Source organism: Puma concolor, chromosome B1, assembly GCF_028749965.1.
Source record: "Puma concolor isolate L17-30 chromosome B1, mPumCon1.1.hap2, whole genome shotgun sequence".
Classification (NCBI taxonomy): Eukaryota; Metazoa; Chordata; class Mammalia; order Carnivora; family Felidae; genus Puma; species Puma concolor.
In genome coordinates this window covers 167,445,771-167,467,024 of record NC_141670.1, presented here as the reverse complement: position 1 = coordinate 167,467,024, position 21,254 = coordinate 167,445,771, and the positions used below count along the sequence as shown (strand labels likewise).

The 21,254-nt window shown below is 38.6% G+C and overlaps 1 protein-coding gene across 5 annotated transcripts in view; it reads left to right on the top strand.

The window, feature by feature from the left end:
- Positions 1-21,254, top strand: part of ATP10D (ATPase phospholipid transporting 10D (putative)) — a 109,421-nt gene that overhangs the window by 8,215 nt on the left and 79,952 nt on the right. For 4 of the 5 annotated variants that reach the window (XM_086705127.1, XM_086705128.1, XM_025922358.2 and 1 more), the window contains exon 2: positions 20,034-20,360. In XM_086705127.1, the coding sequence (XP_086561253.1) occupies positions 20,071-20,360 (290 nt within the window). In that variant the 5' untranslated portion in view covers positions 20,034-20,070. Of the gene's footprint in view, positions 1-20,033; positions 20,361-21,254 lie in introns of those variants that run through there. The other variant, XM_086705129.1, reaches the window with a different exon arrangement.

The window sequence follows — 21,254 nt, the reverse complement described above, 5'->3', positions numbered from 1 at the left end:
AGTGTAATAAAAACGTAACTTTTGAATACACTGAGAAATCAAAAAATTCATTGGCTTACTGTACTGTAGTGTGTGGAACCAAACTGGAATATCTCCAAGGTATACCTGTAGTTGATGTATGTGATCTGTGCGTTCATTACATTAAGTCATGTGTGGAAGTCATTTTTAGCCATTGTAAACTAATACTTCTCTGAAATACTTGTAACATATTTTAAGTCACCCAGCACTTCCAGGAGTGAATCTTTAAATAGTTTTTAGAAATTAATTAAATCTCATCCATTATACTGAAATCTCCTTTCTACAGTTCAGCTAAAGAAATGCCTGTCTTCATATATCCAGTGATACCATATACTTTTAAAGAAAACTATGACTTAAAATTTTAGTCTTTTTTTAGAAAAAGTTTATTTATTTTGAGAGAGGAGTGGGAGAGGAGGAGAGAGGGAGAAGAGAGAATCCCAAGCAGGATTCATGCTGCCAGCATAGGGCCCCATGTGGGGCTCGATCCTACAAGCTGTGAGATCATGACCTGAGTCAAAATCAAGAGTCAGATGCCCAATGAACTGAGCCACCCAGTCACCCCCAAATTTTAGTCTTTGATGTGTTTATTTAGTTTGTATTTATAACTCAAGTTAATAATCTGCAAAAAACCTTTGGAAAACAATTTAATGTAGTCAATTAACTTAACCTTGAGTTTTATAAGTATATACCATCTTTCAGAGTTAAATTCTTTCCATTTTAGCTACAAATAACTCCCTTCCCTATCCATTAATTTTTTTCTCTTATTCCTCATTCTTTTATTTTCTTTGCCTTGATAAAAGTTTCTGTGGTTACACATCCAGAAAATATTCCATTTCTTGTGTATAAAAGAGTAGTTTCACTAATTATTTGAACGACAGTAACATATACACTATTGGGCTAGAAATGATTAGTTGCATAAAAATATTTAGTCATAATGAATCTATGGAGAAAATATATTTATAAATTATAAATAAGTTTTTCCAGAGCAGATTTGAGCTGCCTAGATCAATGATTTCAGATTCTGGTACCCAGAATTGGCATCACTTAAACTTGTTAGAAATACACATTCTCAGGCCCCAGTGCAAACCTTTTGAATCTGAAACTGGAGTGTGTGTGTGTGTGTGTGTGTGTGTGTGCGCGCGCGCATGCATGCGTGTGCACGTGCGTGCACAGGGGAAGAAGCCATGTTTTCACAAATTTCAGGTGATTCTGATCTGTGATAGTTTGAGAATGCAGGCTTAGGGTAAGATCCTTAATGAGCAGGCCATAGTCACTGGGTTTTGGTGGACAGGTGCCTGGTCTAGTTTAAAAGGTCTCTGAAAAAGACAATTCCATGGACTCCTGTGTGCCATTTCAAATACTTGTGTGCTACTTGTGAGCTAGCTTCAAAAGATATAATTAAACATTTTTGTGTTTCATAAGACAAAAAGAGGGGGACATTTTTCTCATCCTTTGATCTTGGGTATATTTTTGGAGGATGATTAAAGAAAGCAAATATGAATCCTAATGACTCTCAGTAGGGAGTTTGTGCCTAGGGAATCAAGATTTCTTACCAGAGGTCCTGAGTGTCTTTGTGGAGGTGAGGAATGATATAGGTACCTACTTTGATCATTAAAGTTGTAATTAATTAATTATATATAGAGTCTCCATATAAAAGTATTTTCATAGTGCATCTTTACAGGCTGTATTCTTTTATTTTTTATTTTTTTTACGTTTATATATTTTGAGAGCGAGAGCAAGCCTGGGGAGGGGTGGGGTAGAGAGAGAGGCAAGAGAATCCCAAGTAGGCTCCATGCCATCAGCACATACCCCAATGTGGGGCTTGAACCCACAAATCATGAGATGATGACCTGAGCCAAAACCAAGACTTGGACGCTCAACCGACTGAGCCACCAGGCACCCCATCCCTGATCTTAAATGTAGAAGCAAAACATTAACTTACTTGTATGCTTTTCTCTACCATAAGCATTTGGCTTTGTGATTAAAGTTGGGACATGTTTTGTGGGATTAGTTTTAGAATAGTTTTTCACTGAAATGAAGATATATTTTCTAATGATAAAGTGAGTATATATTTTCATGGATATAGACAGTTACAAAACATATTTAAAAGTTATCTATTAATATACTACCTCAAAATAACCAGTGTTTATGTTTTAAAAATATTTTATTCCAAATTTATGTATATAAAGAGTGTATGTGTGTGTGTGTGTGTGTGTGTGTGTATATATATATATATTCATTCCACTTGAGTTCATAGTGATATACAGGTATAAGTAATGGATTAAAACCTTATAAACTTATAAAACCTTATAAACTTCAAAAATTCATTTGAATATTTTTTAAATATTATATTTCCATTTAGATACACCACAATTTAACAATTTCTCTTTTTCTCGGCATTTGAATTAGTGCCCTTTCCAGTGCTGAGTTGATCATCTTTCTACTCAGGGCCGAGGACGATGAGCATTTTAAGGCGTATTACCTCTTGGCTCCAGAGAAGTGAAAAAGCGGGCTAGATTACCCCAGAACTGTATGAAAGCTTGCTTTCATTGAGCATTATGAATAAAGAAATTCTTTGCTACATTCAGTGCAAAAAATACTCTGTTTTAATTGCTTTTTTAAGGTTACTGGTGAAGTTGGAAATACTTTTTTCCTATGTATTTGCAGTTTGTCAGTGTCTACATGTTTGTTCATGCCCTTCTAGCAAATATTTAAACCAGAAGTGAATAATTTTTTATATTGCTTTTATAAAATACCAAAGTAAAAAGTAGGCCATTGTGAGTGCTAATAGGAAAATTTCATTTTCATTTCGATGAAAATAAGGCAGAGCTCACAAATTAGCTGTGAAAATTTTAAGGTAGATACAAATGTGAATAAATCTTAGTAATTTTAAACATAGGGTAAACACACTATCATACAAAATTTTAGCAGGCATAAAATCTTGTAGTCAAACTATGACTTAAATAACTTACGACATATTTATAAGTGTGCAATTTAGGAATTAATAAAAACCTACCTATATATGAATGAGTAATTAAACGGTAGTGGAGAGGATGGCTGGATTATTTTATGTGAGTGCCACTAACTTGATGTATAATAATGGGTGAGTCAGTGTCTCTGAACCTCAGTTTTCTTGTGTATGAAGTATTTAGTTGGATATTTCAGATCTTTTCTAGCTTTAAATTATGAATTTTTTAAGTTGCTAAGTCTTATCACCTTTAAATGCTTTTCCTACTTGGTGAAATGTTGCCATCAAATGATTAATAAGTGCTCCATAATAGTAAGAATAGCTGCCACTTACTGATCTATTCTATGCCAGCTACCTTGCATATATTCTCATTAACTCCTCACAATAAACCTAAGGACCTAAAGAGTACTTATTAGTTTCCTGATGGGGAAACTGAAGATTATACAAAGTCCTACTAGGATTGAGTGATTAGGGCCAGGATTTGACCCCATGATTGCCTGAAAAGCTCTTTTTTCCACTCTGCTACTTTCCTCTCTCTTGAACAAATGTGATGGCTTGCTCTAGACGTGTATTCAGCAGTAGCATTATTGGCATTTTAGGCCAATAATTCTTTGTTGTAGTAGGGGCTGTCCTGTGATTATAATGGCATCCACGGCACCTATCCATTAGCACCCCTTCAGTTGTGACAACCGAAAATGCTTCCCGATACTGCAAATGTCCCCTGGGGAGGCAAAATTGTTCCTAGTTGAGAACCCCTAGTTTAATGCAACCTAAGTCATCAATAGGACAAATATAATTATCTCAAGCAGAGGTAAGTGGCTTTAGGTCGTCTTGGATTACAGAAGACAAGGTAGAATAGACCAAGTAAGATCCCATCATTCAGTAATACTTACTGCACACTTCTTGATTGCTTGACCTTTATCTTCTTGAGACTTTTCTTCTTTGGAGAGCACTCATTTCAGGGATGCATAGTATATGACCATGAACTTATTAGATATTAGTTAATTTATTTAAAATATTTATTTAAAATACTTATTTAATTTATTTAAAAATATTCATTGGGGCGCCTGGGCGTCTGACTTTGTCTCAAGTCATGATCTCATGGTCCATAGGTTCGAGCCCCGCATCAGGCTCTGTGCTGACAGCTTGGAGCCTGGAGCCTGCTTCGGATTCTGTGTCTCCCTCTCTTTCTGCCCCTCCCCTGCTCATGCTCTGTCTCTCTCTGTCACAAAAATAAATAAACATTAACAATTTTTTTTTAATATTCATTGAGTACTTGTCATGTGGTAGGCATTGTCTGGTTATTGGTTCAAACTGTAAATAGGATGGTCTTAATGGGGAAGCAGCTATTAAATAATTACAGTTCATTCCCCTCTTTCTTACTAACAGTCTTTTACAGCATGTATTTAGAATCACAATCCAGTGTGTTTATTAGGTTTTACACACACAGCTTGTCACATAGAGCTAGAATTTGTTGTCCTTTGTGTGATGAATAAAGATGCCATGCCATGAAATTTGTGTTCTGCTGTTTAGGAAGGTATTTTGGCTCTTGTTTTCAAAATGGGCACTTATCTGGGTGCTAGCTTCATATCATAACTTACTTGTTTATTGATTAGGTTAGTGTTTTAATGTTCTTTGTATTTACCACTCTGAAACCTGGCCATAAACATGTCAAGGTTTGTCTCATGGAGGTTAATCTCTGAAGTATTTCAGGGAATGAGGGAATCTCATGAAGTTCATGCCTGATCCCTCTTCTGGGCTCTTTGTTCCTTGAGGGCAGGAATCATGGAATTTACATAGGACTTTTCATTATTGTGGTTGCAGTCCAGGAAAAGTGCCAGACTGGCACAGGGAACCCTTGGTGCCTGTTTATTAAACAGATAGAAGGAAAAGTGATCTCTGAACAGTGAAAATAGTTTTCACTAAATAAGCCATAAGTTTCTGTGTTCTGCTTCCTGAAGACCATTGAGGTCATTATTAATTCAATATTTAAGCATATTGATTTTCTAAGAGAGTTGGGAGTATGAGTTAAATTTTGATAAAGTCAGATATTTGGGCATCCAAGGGAGAAACCTGTAAAGTCAGACATGAGCATTCAAAACAAGGAGGCCTTCAACTACTGAAAGAGAACCTATGGATGGTTTCCAAACATCCTGAAGGCATTACTATATAGAACACTTTGCTGTAATGGTGCTTAGAACATTGGAACTGAATTCTCAGAAGAAAATTTACTTAAACTGTGTAAAATATAGAAAAATTCATTTATTTATTTTTGTTTTATTAAAACATTTTTTAATGTTTATTTTTGAGAGAGAGAGAGAAAGAGAGAGAGAGCACAGACAGGGGAGGGACAGAGAGAGGGAGACAGAATCCAAAGCAGGCTCCAGGCTCTGAGCTGTCAGCACAGAGCCCGATGCGGGGCTTGAACCCACGAACTGTGAGATCATGACCTGAGCCAAAGTCGGATGCTTAACTGACTGAGCCACCCAGGCACCCCTATTTTATTTTTTTTAAGTACAATGTTGTGAAAGCATGATTCTTCTTTGACAAAGTTGAATTGTTCAGTATAAATCCTAGGAAGCACTAACATGAACAAGGAAAAAATAAAGACGATCTGGAAGGGGATACAGTTTCTGAATACCAGATGTTACAGAACAGAGGGAAAAACCATAAGTCTGTGTAGGATCAAACCTTGATTATCCAAAGTAGTGGTATATAAGAATGCACATAAATTCCAAAATAGTAATCAAGAAACAATTTATATTTAATTTTAAAAGGCAGTCACACACAGGGACTACACACACACACACACACACACACACACACACACACACACACTTATACTCCCCTGGTTTTAACACTCTTCACACTTCATCCTATTGTTTTTTTTCCCACTTTGTGTTTTTTCTAATTTTATTTTTTTAATTTTTTATTATTTTTTTTTTAAATATAATTTATTGTCAAGTTAGCTAACATACAGTGTATACAGTGTGTGCTCCTGGCTTTGGGAATAGATTCCCATGATTTATCGCTTGCATACAACACTCAGCGCTCATGCCAACAAGTGCTGTTCTCAATGCCCATAACCCATTCCCCCTACCCCCAGCCCCCATCAACCCTCAGTTTTCTCTCTGTATTTAAGAGTGTCTTATGGTTTGCCTCCCTCTCTGTTTGAAACTATTTTTTCCCCCTTCCCTTCCCCCATGGTCTTTTGTTAAGTTTCTCAAATACCACATATGAGTGAAACATACGATATCTGTGTTTACTCTGACTTATTTCACTTAGCATAATACCTTCCGGTTCCATCCACGTTGCTGCAAATGGCATGATTTCATTCTTTCTCATTGCCAAGTAGTATTCCATTGTATATATAAACCACATCTTCTTTATCCATTCATCAGTTGATGGACACTTGAGCTCTTTCCATAATTTGGCTATTGTTGATAGTGCTGCTGTAAACATTGTGGGTACATCAGCACTCCTATATCCTTGGGATAAATTCCTAGTAGTGCTATTGCTAGGTCATAGGGTAGTTCTATTTTTAATTTTTTGAGGAACCTCCACACTGTTTTCCAGAGAGGCTGTAACCAGTTTGCATTCCCACCAGCAGTGCAACTGGGTTCCTGTTTCTCCACATCCTCGCCAACGTCTGTTGTTTCGGAGTTGTTGATTTCAGCCACTCTGACTGGTGTGAGGTGGTATCTGAGTGTCATTTTGATTTGTATTTCCTTGATGATGAGCAGTGGTGAGCATCTTTTCAAGTGTCTGTTGGCCATCTGGATGTCTTCTTCACTGGATTATTTATTTTTTTGGGTGTTGATTTTGATAAGTTCTTTATAGATTTTGGATACTAACCCTTTACCCAATAGGTCATTTGCACATGTCTTCTCCCATTCCTTTGTTTGCTTTTTAGTTATGCTGATTGTTCCTTTTGCTGTGCAGAAGCTTTTTATCTTGATGAGGTCCCAATAGTTGATTTTTGTTTTTGTTTCCCTTGCCTCTGGAGACATGTTGAGTACAAAGTTGCTGTAGCTGAGGTCAAAGAGGTTGCTGCCTGTTTTGTCCTCTAGGGCTTTGATGGTTTCCTGTCTTACATTTAGGTTTTCATCCGTTTTGAGTTTATTTGTGTATGGTGTAAGAGAGTAGTCCAGTTTCATTCTTTTACATGTTGCTGTTTCATCCCAGATAAAATTGTTTTGGTACTTAAAGGGATAAACCTTAAGCTATGTGAAAAAAAATAGGTATTCAGAAAACTTCCTCCCTGGGAGTTTCACAACAAAGAAATTCAAATACCTGAGTAATTTTTAAAAATATGGTCTCCTTGTTTTATTTCCCTTTTTATGTCTACCTGTCGCAGAGTCTTTTTAGTGGTCATTTTAGGGTTACATGCTATAAATCTAAATCTGAAACTCTAATAACTTTAGCATGCACAATAAAAGATACAATGAGATCATGGAATAACTAAGCTTATATACCTTATGGAGCTGGTGTATACAAGATTGTCACAGATATTCCTCTTTTTGCTAAGTATAAGAGAGGTGGTACCTGATTCTTATGTTCGTTCCACAGATATGCATTGAAATCTACTCTGTGCCTGGTACTTTGTAGGACTAGTCTGTATGAGTGAACAAAAAAGATAGAAATCCCTCCTCTAATGGAGAGGAGAGACAAGAGCTAAAATACAAAAATAATTTTATGATGTTGGAAAGTGATGCAAAAGTTCTATGAAAAATAAAACTGGGAAGGAGAACAGGGATGGCTGAGGTGAGCCTGTGGCAGGTGGCATGAAGGAGGGGAGGAGCAATAGATTGGAGAGGACTGTGGTACCTGGGTGGCTCAGTCAAACATCTGGTTTTTGATATTGACTCCGGTTAGGATCTTCCATTGGGGAGTTTTAGCCCCATGTTGGGCTCTGTGCTGGCAGCATGGAGTCCGCTTGGGATTCTGTTTCTCTCTCCCTCCCTCCCTCCTTCTCTCTCTCTCTCTCTCTCTCTCTCTCTCTTCCCCTCCCCTGCTCATCTGTGCTCTGTCTCTCAAATAAACACTAAAAAAATAAATTGGAGAGGAGTTTGAGAGGCAGATACACGTGATGCTGACAGCTATTGTCATAATTGAGAGCCTCTAGAGAGTTTTAAATTGTGGAAAATTCAGGATGTAACTTAGGGTTTAGTGGTAGAGGTGATGCCATGTGGTGAGATTCTGGATTCAGCTGAATTTGCTGACTATATGTGGGTTTTGAGGAAAGGACAGGACCCCAGGCTGAGGATCCGGAAGGATGGAGCTGCCATCAACTGATAGGACTAATCTGCAGAGGAGGCAGAAGAGCACAGTTCTGTACATGTTACCATCTAGAGATGGGCTGCCTCGTTGGCAGGCAGATATAGGAGTCTGGAGGTTGGGGGAAGAGGTCTGAGCTGGAGGGCAGTTACATGGGGGGAACCTGTAGAAGTTCTGGTTTGATGGCCCTGGTTTCTCAGTACAGTAGAAACAAGGTCATCAGCAGGAAGAATGTTAGGAGGGAGATACGGAAAGTTAGAGGAGAAGGTATGAAACAGTTGTCTATGAAAGTGGGAAAATGAAGAGTTTGCAAATGCTGTGTGATTACCATCAGCAGGTGTGGCTGGCTGGTGGTCCATGGTCAGTAATTTAAAGTGACACCAGTGAGGGATGTTACACATTTCTCTGACACTTTCAACTTGGAGGTACTAACTAGAACAGAGTATAACAGGGATCTGGATATAACTGATTTGAGTAGAACTAGGATAAGAGTTTTGCCAAGACAGGAAAGAAGAGCTAAGGGGTAGAGAGACTACAGAAGGAAATGATAACAGGGTTGACCACGAAATTGAATTTGGATGAGCAGGGAAGCGAGGCCATGCACGAAGGAGCAACAGTGAAAGACCTCAGTTTAGCTGCTTACAGGTCCCTGTGGGGGCAGATGATACTGAAGTCAGGTTAAAAATGAATCATTTAAAAGCAAATTTTATTTGTGTGTACTGAATCACGTTTCAAACATATGTAAAGATTGTTCTATTGAATGCATCAATAGAATGTTTTAAAATTAAATACAAATATTTGAACTTGTTAACTTTAGTTTTTCAAATGAAGTGTGTCTTTAGTTCTTTTTTTTCCCTAAACGACATAAGTTCAGATTTTTTATACTCATCGTCTTCTTTCTTCCAACCTTCATGTTCTTTGGATTACGCTTGGGTAACCAACCACTCACCAAGCTATGTCCCTTGGGTAAATTTCTCAATCGCTCTGAGCCTCAGTTTTCTCATCCTAACATGGGGATAATTGTATGTCCTTTGTTGTAAGGATGAAAGTTACTGTATATTTATCCCCAGCACAGAACTCGGCATGTCTTTCTAAGTGGCAGATATTGTTATGATCTTAGGTTTATTGGATTAATATTTTATTAGAGTTGAATAACCAAATGTCAAAAACATGCTTTTCTGTCATCTCAATATTTAGGAGTACTATCTAGAATTACCAATGTCAAAACATAGTATTAAAAATTGTTATTAACTTTTAATATATGTTTTTTCAGCTTTAAGAATAGACAAAGACATATTAGGAACTAACCATGAGTATGGGTGAGCTTTTTTTTGGTTCCTAGTACCAGAGAGACATTCATACAACTGCAGCATTTTCCCTGCCCTTTTGCTAGCTTAAATCAGTTTTGAAGCCCAAGCATCAGCAAATGTAACTCATTTGGATGTGTGGTCCTTTCAAGAGAAAGTTGAGATACGTCGAAGATGAGAGATGGTAAAGCTTTCAGCGTCTGAATGGATGAACATATATATATATATATATATATATATATATATATATATATATATACACACATACACACACACATATATATGTATATATATATGTATATATATATATTTACACATGCACACTCACATAAGAGAATTAAAGAATGTCTTATACTTAATGTATTTGGAAACGTTAAGAATGAATAACTCTTCCCCGTATAAAACTATGCATCTGGGTACCACAGTCATATTTTGTATCTGTCTTCTTTTAAAATAAACATGTTGTCTTTGAAAATTCAACTGCAATGATACTAAACATGAGGACCCTCCATTGCTGTGGAGGGTTCCTTCCCTCAGTCTGATTTAGAGGCTGCTTCTGTGATGTAGAACAGTATTTTTTGTTTCTCTCCCCCTCCATCAGCCAGTGTCTGGTTTTCAGGTCATGGACTGAGTAAACGTGGCTTAAGCACTCCTTGTTTTTCTTAAAAAATTTTTAAAAAATGTTTATTTGTTGGGGTGCCTGGGTGGCGCAGTCGGTTAAGCGTCCGACTTCAGCCAGGTCACGATCTCGCGGTCCGTGAGTTCGAGCCCCGCGTCAGGCTCTGGGCTGATGGCTCAGAGCCTGGAGCCTGTTTCCGATTCTGTGTCTCCCTCTCTCTCTGCCCCTCCCCCGTTCATGCTCTGTCTCTCTCTGTCGCAAAAATAAATAAATGTAAAAAAAAATAAATGTTAAAAAAATGTTTATTTGTGAGTGTGTGTGTGTGTGTGTGTGTGAGAGAGAGAGAGAGAGAGGGAGAGAGAGAGAGAGAGAGAGAGCACAAGCAAGCTGGAGAGGGGCAGAGAGAGAGGGAGAGACAGAATCTGAAGCAGGCTCCAGACTCTGAGCTGTCAGCACAGAGCCCGACATGGGGCTCGAAACCACAGACCACAAGATCATGACCTGACCCGAAGTTGCATGCTTAATTGACTGAGCTACCCAGGTGCCCCTTTAAGCACTCTTTTCTAAAGATGCCTAAGGGCTATGTGCTTGAGTAGAGGTGACCTTTTCCTATTTAGGGTCCTAAAAAATGACAAAGCTCTCACAAAGATTTCGTTAGTGGTAGAAGTGAAAGATACTATAAGTTAGTTTTTTATACTCCTATGTAGCACTTCCTCCCATGATAATAATCAGCAGTTATCGAAAGTAATTACTTCAGTTCATTGTTTTTGGTGGCATATTCTCCTTGCCTGGCCTCTTGCATTCATCTAAAAGAATATATACTTCGACTGGGGATTTAGTTCAAGAAGTTAAATTAATAGAGAATATTAAAGAGCACACGGAACTCCAAAATGACTTTATTTGGCAAATCTGATTCCTCTCACCTGGAGAGCACAGAGGATTATGGGACTTCATTATTCAAGATCCAGTTTTCCCACTAAATAAATTGACCCTTATCACCAAACTTGTATTAGATCCATCTATGACTGTTCATATTTTTTCCAGTGATTATGTGGGGTGATGAAAATACTTTCTCCTTTTGTAGATCACAGGATAGTAGTTACTAAAGGAGCCCTGCCAACCTGTCACTTTGGCCCCTGATACGACAAAGAAACCAGCAAAGATACCAAATGATCTTACTGCCATTGTTATTATCTGTCAGAGAGAATTGATCTCCTTGAGGGCAATAGGGCTCTTACAGAATTGAATAAGTTAGTCAGGGATGACCCAGATTGGAACAAGCCCAAGTTTTATCAGGGCTCATCGTGCTTCAGAGAGGGCTACCTGACACATCGAGGTCAAGGAGACTTTCATAGCTTGTAAGTTTCTACTGTGAACAGTTCCTATCTTATTCTCGGAAACTGATAGCTATACAATAACTCTGTATTTTTTATTGACCCTACTAGATAACTTGACTTTCTTCCAAGATCTTGAACATGCAACAACTTTGATATTTTGTTAGGATTTTCTCCTCTTAGTTGAGAAGAAGATTAGAAGTCTGTCAAGGCCGGGACTTACTGTTCTCCCTTGCTGAGCTTTTGGAAATGTTGGTTGAAACTGACTGTAACTATATTAAATCTGTAGAAAGAATTGATCCTGCAGGCCTCACCACCAACTTCTGTTTGTGCAGGTTGTCAAGTCACTGGTCATAGCCTTGGTCTATACAGTCAAAGACGATGGGCTTGCTGGTAACAGGATTGGTACCTAATAAACTGTTCACTCTTAATTTCAACTTCACATTTTGAAATAAACTGATTTAGCATAGAGTAGTGGTTCCCAAAGTATGGTTCAGGACCAGCAGCATCAACACTACCTGGAAATATGTTAGACATGCAAATACTTGAACCCCCACCCCAGACCTGTGGAATCAGAAAGTCAGGGTTGTGGTTCAGGACACTCTGATGCATGCTGGAGTTTGACAGCCACAAACAGAGCATCTTGACATGACTATACATAGGAATGTTTTTCTCTTTCAGGCAAGTGAGCTTATGTGTGTAATTCCAGTTGTTTGTTGGGTGGTGATGACCTCAGAAAGTTTTAAATGCTAACTGGGCCCAAAGGAATTCATTACTGCATATTTACCTTTGGTAATCTGCCTTGCTACAAACTTTTCATTAAGCATTCATTAAGGGAAACAGGGTTTTTGAGAACTGTTTGCTTTCAAGTACATTTGTATTCAAGAAGGAGCATAGTGCGATATGTTATTTTAGGTACGCTCTGTTATGAAGGATTTTTGTTTTTAATATCTTCTAGAAAAAATGCTATAATTGGAAATAATATAGTTTTAAATGATAATATTTGACTTTAAATTTTCTATAGAAGTAGTATTGTATAGTTGGAAAGGCATGACTTTGGAGTTAAAATTGCATGCCTTGAGTTATTATAAACCCTTCTTTGACTTTTTGTTTCTTACTTTGAAAAATAGAAGTCATAAATGACACTGGGAAATGTATTTCATAAAGAGTAGCCATGATAGAAATGTTAGTACTTATTTTATAAGCAATGCTTGGTTTACATTTCTTTCTTTCTTTCTTTCTTTCTTTCTTTCTTTCTTTCTTTCTTTCTTTCTTTCTTTCTTTCTGGGACAGCATGAGTGACTGTGAGCAGGGGAGAGGGGCAGAGGGAGGGAGAGAGAGAGAGAGAGAGAGAGAGAGAGAGAGAGAATCTTAAACAGACTCCATGCTTAGCACAGAGCCCGATGTGGGGCTCGATCCCAGGACCCTGGGATCATGACCTGAGCCGAAATCAAGAGTTGGATGCTCAACCGACTGAGCCACCCAGGCATCCCTATATTTCTTTATTGCTAATCTTAATTGGTTTTGTGCATAATGATCTCTTGTAGATTTTAGAACTTTATTGGTTTTTTCAGCTTCTGTGACTGAATGGAATATTGGATCACGTAGCATCACGCAGACCTAATGCTTAGGGCAACATTAGACGTTTGTAGCTATTAATTATAAATTCTCCCTTCAAAAACTTTATTTAAAAAATTATAAATCAATACATCCTCATTGTGCCAAAGATAAGAAAGAAGAGTTCATCTTCTATTCCCTTTGTATTCTCACTATCGATAACCGATAGTCATAGCCCTGTGTAAATAATTCTATACTTTTATCCATGTTCTTGCAAATGTATGTGAACATACACACAGTTTGTGTTATTAAGTGAAGCAAACCAAGGCCAGGCCAATTGTGGATTCAACAGTGCATTAAGAAATACAAGCTAGATCTGTGGAGCTGCGGTACACTAAGATAGCCCTTGATTCTCTAATCAAGGCTTGATAATCTGATCCGTAGACCCTCGTGTGCTGATGTGGCCCTTCTTCCAGCCTAAGAATTTGAAAAGGCAGTGGACTTCTGTTCCAGCATCTTGTGAACTGGCAGGCTCCACATTCCTCACAGCCGACAGTACTACTAAACGGTCTTGTCTTCCTGAGGAACTAAGGAGGTGACAAGAGCTGCACCGGCTTATGTGCATCCTAGATCTATGTATACCTTTGCCTATTTTGGTAGGTGGTAACTAAAGTGAAACTTCAACTGTGCCCACGTTGTTATTCTTACCATTCTTTGAATCCAGATCAGTCATTTTGGTCTGTGCTTCATTCATGTTTATTAATTTTTGGTTTTGATCATTTCTATTTGCAGGTCTCCGTTATTTCCTTTTTTTTTTCCCCCTAACTATACATAATAGTCATTCGTTCGGGTCAATGGATGGATATATATAATTTTAAATAAATGTGTAATGTTCTGTAATGTGGATGTGTCCTAGTGTATGTATCAGCTCTTCCATAATTGAAGGACTCTCATGATATTTCCAAAACTGTTACTACAAAAAAACAAACAAAAAAACCCCCAAAACTACAGTATACATTCTTGTACATATACCTATACCTATAGGTAAGGCTCCCCAAAATGGAATTGCTGTGTCAATAGTTACATGTATTTTCTTTTTTTTTTTAATTTTTTTTTGATGTTTTTATTTATTTTTGAGACAGAGAGAGACAGAGCATGAGCAGGGGAGGGGCAGAGAGAGAGGCAGACACAGAATCCGAAGCAGGCTCCAGGCTCCGAGCTGTCAGCATGGAGCCCGACGTGGGGCTTGAACTCCCAAACCGTGAGATCATGAAGTGATCTGAAGTCGGACGCCCAACCGACTGAGCCACCCAGGTGCCCCAGTTACATGTATTTTCAATTTTACTAGATATTGTTAAATTTTTTTTTTTGGTGGAGGGGAGATTTTAAGCAATTCATTTCCCATTGCCAGAGGATTTGTTTCCCGTATCCTCACCAGCACTGACTACAAGAGAACTTTCCTAAGCAAGAGAGAAGTTAACAATTTTACCCAGCTAACAATAAGTGTTCTGAATTTTCTTCCAGTAAATTTACTATAATTTTTACATTTAAGTTTTAATCTACCTAGAGATTTTTTAAATCAAAAATTTATTAAAATATCTTGAAATAAAAATTTATTTTTAAATGAGGTATAAAGGATTTTAGCTTTCTGGCTTTCAAGATGGATAACCACTTATTCAGGTATGTTAAGTCATCATTTTCCCACTGATTTGAAATCCCACAATTGGGATATTTGCCATATGTTATCTTTCTGTTTATACAAGGATCTACTTTTGGGCCCTCTGCGCTAATTTTGTCTTGCCATTATAACAACCACAATTTAGTGGCTTAGTCCATGCCACTCATAAACGCTAGTTTATGAGTATAGTTCTGTTGATGAAAAGTCCAGGTATGGTGAGACTTGGTTCTTTGCTCAGGTTCTCAACGGCTGAAATTAGGATGTCATCGAGGCTGAGTTCTTAACTGAAAACCCAGGAAGAATCTACTTCCAACTTTACTCAGGTTGTTGGCAGACCTTGGTTCTTTGCAGTAGTAGGACCTATGTCTCCATTTTCTTGCTGGCCGTCACTGGAAGGCTGCTCTCAACCCCTAGAGACAACCAGCAGCCATCCTTTTGCATTGTATTTAATTTGCTAGATTTTCATGAGTTTTTCCATCAATATTCCTAAGTAAAAGTGGTTTATAATTTTTTGTGGCAATTATAAAAAAGTTTGCACATGTTTTTAATATGTATAGATATTTATATTATGGTGATAAATGGTTATTCGCAGTGAAACTTTTTTATTTTTATTTTTTTTACCATATAATTGCCTTGCTGTGAAGGAGTGTTGCAAGTTGGGTGTATGTAGCATTTGGTTCATGTTAATCTCATACCCAGTCCTTCTCTCCCAGTATTCACGTGTGTTAAGAATCTTGACCTTTTGGGGCGCCTGGGTGGCTCAGTCGGTTGAGCTTCCGACTTCGGCTCAGGTCATGATCTCATAGTCTGTGAGTTCAAGCCCCACGTCGGGCTCTGTGCTGACAGCTCAGAGCCTGGAGCCTGCTTCAGATTCTGTGTCTCCCTCTCTCTGACCCTCCCTGTTCATGCTCTGTCTCTCTCTGTCTCAAAAATAAATAAACATTAAAAAAAAATTATTAATAAAAAAAAAAAAAAGGAATCTTGACCTTTAGGGGGTGCCTGGGTGGCCCAGTTGGTTAAGTGGCTGACGACTTCTGCTGAGGCTCAGGTCATGATCTCCGGGTTGGTGGATTTGAGCCTCCTGTGGGGCTCTGTGCTGACAGCTCAGAGCCTGGAGCCTGATTCAGATTCTGTGTCTCCCTCTCTCTCTCCTCTCCCTCCCCCACTCACACTCTACCTCTCTGTCTCTAAAAAATAAATAAACATTAAAAAAAAAAAGCATCTTAACCTTTAGGATCTATGATCATATTAATTAATTTTTAAATTCTAGATAAAATGCTAATGTCCATTAGTGAAAGCAAAGTGTCCAGAGTCAGGTGTTTTTTGACATTGCATATTTGGGTAATGTTGGGCTTCAAGTTTCCATGCTTAGCCTGGGAACATGCAGGCCTTTTCATATAGTTAATCTTTAATGGTATTTTTCCATCACTAACCAGCAGCAAGTTTGTTGTAACCCAAATTTTCACAAGTAGTAGTTTACTCCTGAAGTAAAAATGATGTTAGGCATGGAGACTTTAATAAAACCTAGGTAAATGTTGTTTTTTTTTCCTTTAAAATTTTTTTTTTTCAACGTTTATTTATTTTTGGGACAGAGAGAGACAGAGCATGAACGGGCGAGGGGCAGAGAGAGAGGGAGACACAGAATCGGAAACAGGCTCCAGGCTCTGAGCCATCAGCCCAGAGCCCGACGCGGGGCTCGAACTCACGGACCGCGAGATCGTGACCTGGCTGAAGTCGGACGCTTAACCGACTGCGCCACCCAGGCGCCCCTCCTTTTAAACGAAATACTAAATCTCCCTACCTTTAGGGACAGTAGCTCACTCACAAGTCAAGTATCTAGATCTGAAAATTCTTTCTGTTTCTAAGTGATGATAATTGAACTTTTAGCCTTTGGTTCTGTGTGTGCGTGCGTGTGTGTGTGTGTGTGTGTGTGTGTGTGTGTGTTTAATTTTGCTGTTAATTCTGAAGGCAGTGTTTCAATCAGTGGCAGAGTAGTAGGTCAAATAAAGCATGGGACCATTTTATGTATTAGCAGAACACCGTGACAAATCAACTCTCTTTGGAGTGGGCTAAATCTTGGAATGATGAATGATGTTTTGAAAAATCGTAAAAATGCTTCATAGCACGTTGTTCTTTAGAGTTTTGTCTACTAGGTTACTCTGTTTACCCCTGGGAACAGCTGAGAAGAAGGTATTGCTATCCTCACATGGTTGGTTGCCTGGCAAACTCTCCAATTAAATGAAATGCAAAGTTGCTAAAGCTGAGTGTGAGTTATATACAGTTTAAGAAATTAAATATAGATCAATAATTGGGTATAGTTGTTAATGTCAACACTGTGCATATAAATTCTCAATATTTATGAATAAATGCTATAATTGAGAGAACATTTTCCAGATAATCACTACATTTTTTTGCTTTACTTAGCTCTTAATTATGGTTCACACACCATTGTAAGGGCTTTACGTATATTAACTCACTTAATCCTCACAACAACCCTTTGATCAAGGTTAGCTGGCAAGTGAAGGTGCCAGGAATTGATGTCAGCATCTGGCTTTGGAGTCTATGCTCTTAATCACTACTATACTGCTTACTGGTCTTATAAAGCCAGTAGGAAAGAAAACGATGATTTTCTGCAAGAGTCTTTCAGGCTTGGAGAAGCAGATTCCTTCTATTAATAAAGGTAGGAGGAATGCAGTCACAAACTGACTGCTTCTGTTTTCTCAAACTTAAATCTTATTACTCCTGCTTCTAATGGAAGGAAAGCCAGGCTGAACCATGAAAGAGGAAATGGGGTGTTTCGTCTCCTTTCCCCATACTTCCTCGTTTCTATAAAATTCAATGATCAACAGTCATTTGTTGATCATCTAACTTTGGCCAAGCATTAGACTCTGTTGTGGAGTCTGGAAACAATTAGATGTGTTGCCTGACTTTGAAGAAAGAAGCTACCTGCTGCACCCTGAAACAAGTGGGGTGAATGAGCCAGGCTCAGCATTGTAATGGGAGCAGAGCAGGGAATGCCTTACTGTATCTCCTGTGTGGACCCTCCTCAGTTTCCCCCACTCCACGGTCAAACTAAAACAGTCAAAAGGATGAATAGGGGCTGGTGCAGTGAGTGGATGAAATGATTGACCAGCCCTCCAGAAAGAGCAGCATTTGCAGAGATACGAGGTATAACCTGTGCTTTGCAACCTCCCTGATAAGTCATTTGGGTACTAGATTCCACATTCAGGGCTCCATTCTAGATTCTTTTAATCAGGATGTCCAGGGAAGGGGCCTAGGGAACTGTTACGACAGAAGCTTGGGAAACACCAGACAAGTGGAATACAGTTTGTTTGTGAACATAGTTTGAATTTCGGATAGAATGGTTGAGGATGAGATTGGGTGGTGTGGGGGTCATTTTATGTCCTGCCTATATTTTGTTAATGTTTGTTCTTCTATATGTATCCTACTTAGTGCTGGTTACTTGTCACGTATCTACAGGTGTATTGGACTGAGCATTTACTTAGAGTTGGACAACTTTATTTAATTTGAAAAGCAATACATTGAAAGATTGGATCTCAGCCCAATTTACAGGGTTTACAACCTTGATTCTGTATAACCTGAGAAATAGCCAAAGTGGAGACTGAGAGTGGGGAATAGAATGAACAATGTTTGTCAACAGTGTGCCCCATGATTCTTCATGGTGTCTCATTTTTTTCATTGGCAAGCTGAGGTGCAGAGGTTAATTACATAGGTCACATACCTAATAAGTTATACAACTGATATATGAGCTGGAGTCTATAGAGCAGGAAGAATTTGATTTGTCAAAAAGTGGTAAACATTGTGCTCATTCACTCAATTAAAATAGGTGAACCAGAAAATGCAGAGTTAGGGTCAGGGGTTATAGTAAAAAGGCTTCTGACAGTTGTTATCATGTGAAAATATGTGCCCAATATTCTGTTTTTTTTTTTTTTTTATTTAAGAGAAACTAAATATCAGTATTTTATGTGAATTTATATCTATTTGCAAAGGTTGGTCCTGTATCAGAAAACAAATTCTAATGTGTTTACCGACACCATGATACAAGATACATCACTGGGTAGAATTTTGCTTAAAGGCCACTGGTTTGTGGCCTCTAGATTAAATAATCTCTAAAGTCTAAGCTTTAAAATACTATGATTCATGCTGATTCTTAATGAGGTATGACTTACTCTGATTTGCTTTCCTTTTGATATCTTAAGTTTTGCTGTAGATTTATGTGAACTATTATTAATAACAACCTTCTTTAAGCAGTAATGTATTTTTAGCTTTGCTGGGATAGATAAAGAAAGATTAAAAGGCTACCTTCTCCTGGCCATGATAGGAAGTGTTGCCATCCCTGAACATTCTAGTTCAGCTGCTGTTTTCCCCTGCCTTTCTGCCATAACAGAAAGTAGGTCTGTTCACTTCCATGTATACTTTCGACCCATTGTGGAGCCACATTCCATCATTGTCTTTCCAAAGTGTGTATAGCAACATACTAGTTAATCTCAAGACCAATTCAGTGCATCTTGACCAGTATTAAAATGGGAGAGAGACCAAATGAGAGGGAAAATAGAGTAGAATAGAACATGCGTTGCAAGTAATAAGGATAAGAATTGTTTTATAACTTCTGTTTCAGCTGTGTTTGTATTTGTGTGTGTGGAGGTTCTAGGTTACATCACAGAACGTATTTCTCACCAGTCTGACAGTTGACAAATTTTGAAAATGCTCGAGCTAGAATGTCTAAGTAGATCCTTGGTCATTCCTGCTCGATATAAAGTGGTTTAAATTCTAAACTGGAAATTTGAAAGGATATTAACCACATCTTAATTACCTCTGCATCTGGTCTTTTTGCAATCCCACGAAGACGCTATTAGTGTCTCTGTCTTGTGTAGATCAGTCCTTTGATCCAGTATTCACTCTTCAGGAGAGAATGGCAGTGCTGAGGGGAAGGCATTACAAGATGAGTCACCTGGCCTTGGAGAGAAGGACAGAGATTCAATGGCTGAGGAGGATGCTGGGGAGGGCAATAGGCAGCCCCAATTCAGTCCTCACTAAAATTCCCTGGGATTGAGAACGGGGGAAGGGGAAACACAATACATGAGTAAATAGAGCCCCTAATGAAAGTGTTCTCATACCATTTATACCTTCAGCGGTTGGGTCATATGTTTGTTTGATATGGAAAAAATTGTAAATTTTACTGTCCTTCCTGTTCTTTAAGACTTTCCAGAAGTTTATGAGGAGTGTTTCAGTGGGTGTCTGTTTGTTTTGCCAGATCACCTACACCTCCTGGATCTCAGCGCGTTTTGGACATGACTGAGTGTCTTCGGTGGGCCAGGTATCGCTGGCAGTGGCTGATGGGCAGCACACGCAGGGACGACGAGGAGAGGCCGTACAACTATTCCTCTCTGCTCGCCTGTGGGAATGTGTCCTCTCACGCTCCCAAACTGGCAGCAAAGCACCGCGTTGTTGTCCCCCACCTTCGGCCCTTCAAGGATGAGTATGAAAAGTTCTCTGGTACCTACGTCAATAACCGAATACGAACAACAAAGTACACACTTCTAAATTTTGTGCCAAGAAACTTATTTGAACAATTTCACAGGTACTTTTATTCTCTTTTTGAAAAAGAAGATCTTACGTTCTTTGTCATTCTGGTTGATACAAGAATTTTCATTTCTATAACGTAGGTTACCTAAGCCTGCGACTTGGGACATTTCCTTTGATGACTCTGGTAGAGTCTGTTGTGAAAAGATGACCCCTCACGTTTACACAGCGCTTTACAATTGGTAAAATGCTTTCTCTTGACCAGGGAAGATACTGTTGTGTTCATATTCTAGATTAGGAAACAAAGTTCGATGCTGGGGTTTACCCATGGTCATGCCAGTGATAAGGAGCAGACCAGGAGCCATAGCTCTGAGTCTTTTCACACTTGCTTCCATGTTCTTTCCATTAGACCAAGCTGCATTTTATTTTCGCTTTTTCTTACTTGATTATAGGGGGAAATAGAGCTCTGAAGCAAATGCAGATATAAGATGTTACTAGGTGAAGCAACGGCATAGTTCAGTTTAATATGTATTTATTGAAGCTCTCCTGTGAGTTTAGGCATTGAAGGAAATGTCTAAATGGTGCTCCTTTCCTAATGGAGTTTGCCATTCAGCCGAGGAAACAGGAGGTGTATACAATGAAAAGACACAGTGGATGTGATGAGTGTTATAAAGTCCTGCCAAGTAGGATGGAAGCCTCAAAATGAGCAATAGTAGAACAATAGAAGAGGAAATGGCGTTGAAATTTAATTATGGAGAGCGGGTGAGATTTTCAAGGCAAAGGTGTTGGCAAAGCACATTTCAGATGCAGGAAGGAATAGGAGTAAAAGCAGAAAGGCAGTAGCATAGATTTAACTGAGGCCTGGAATGTGGACCCTTCTGTCTGACACCCTTAGAAGCAAATAAAGGCAGAGAGAACATTTAGGAAGATTCCGTATGTACTCTGGTGAGTG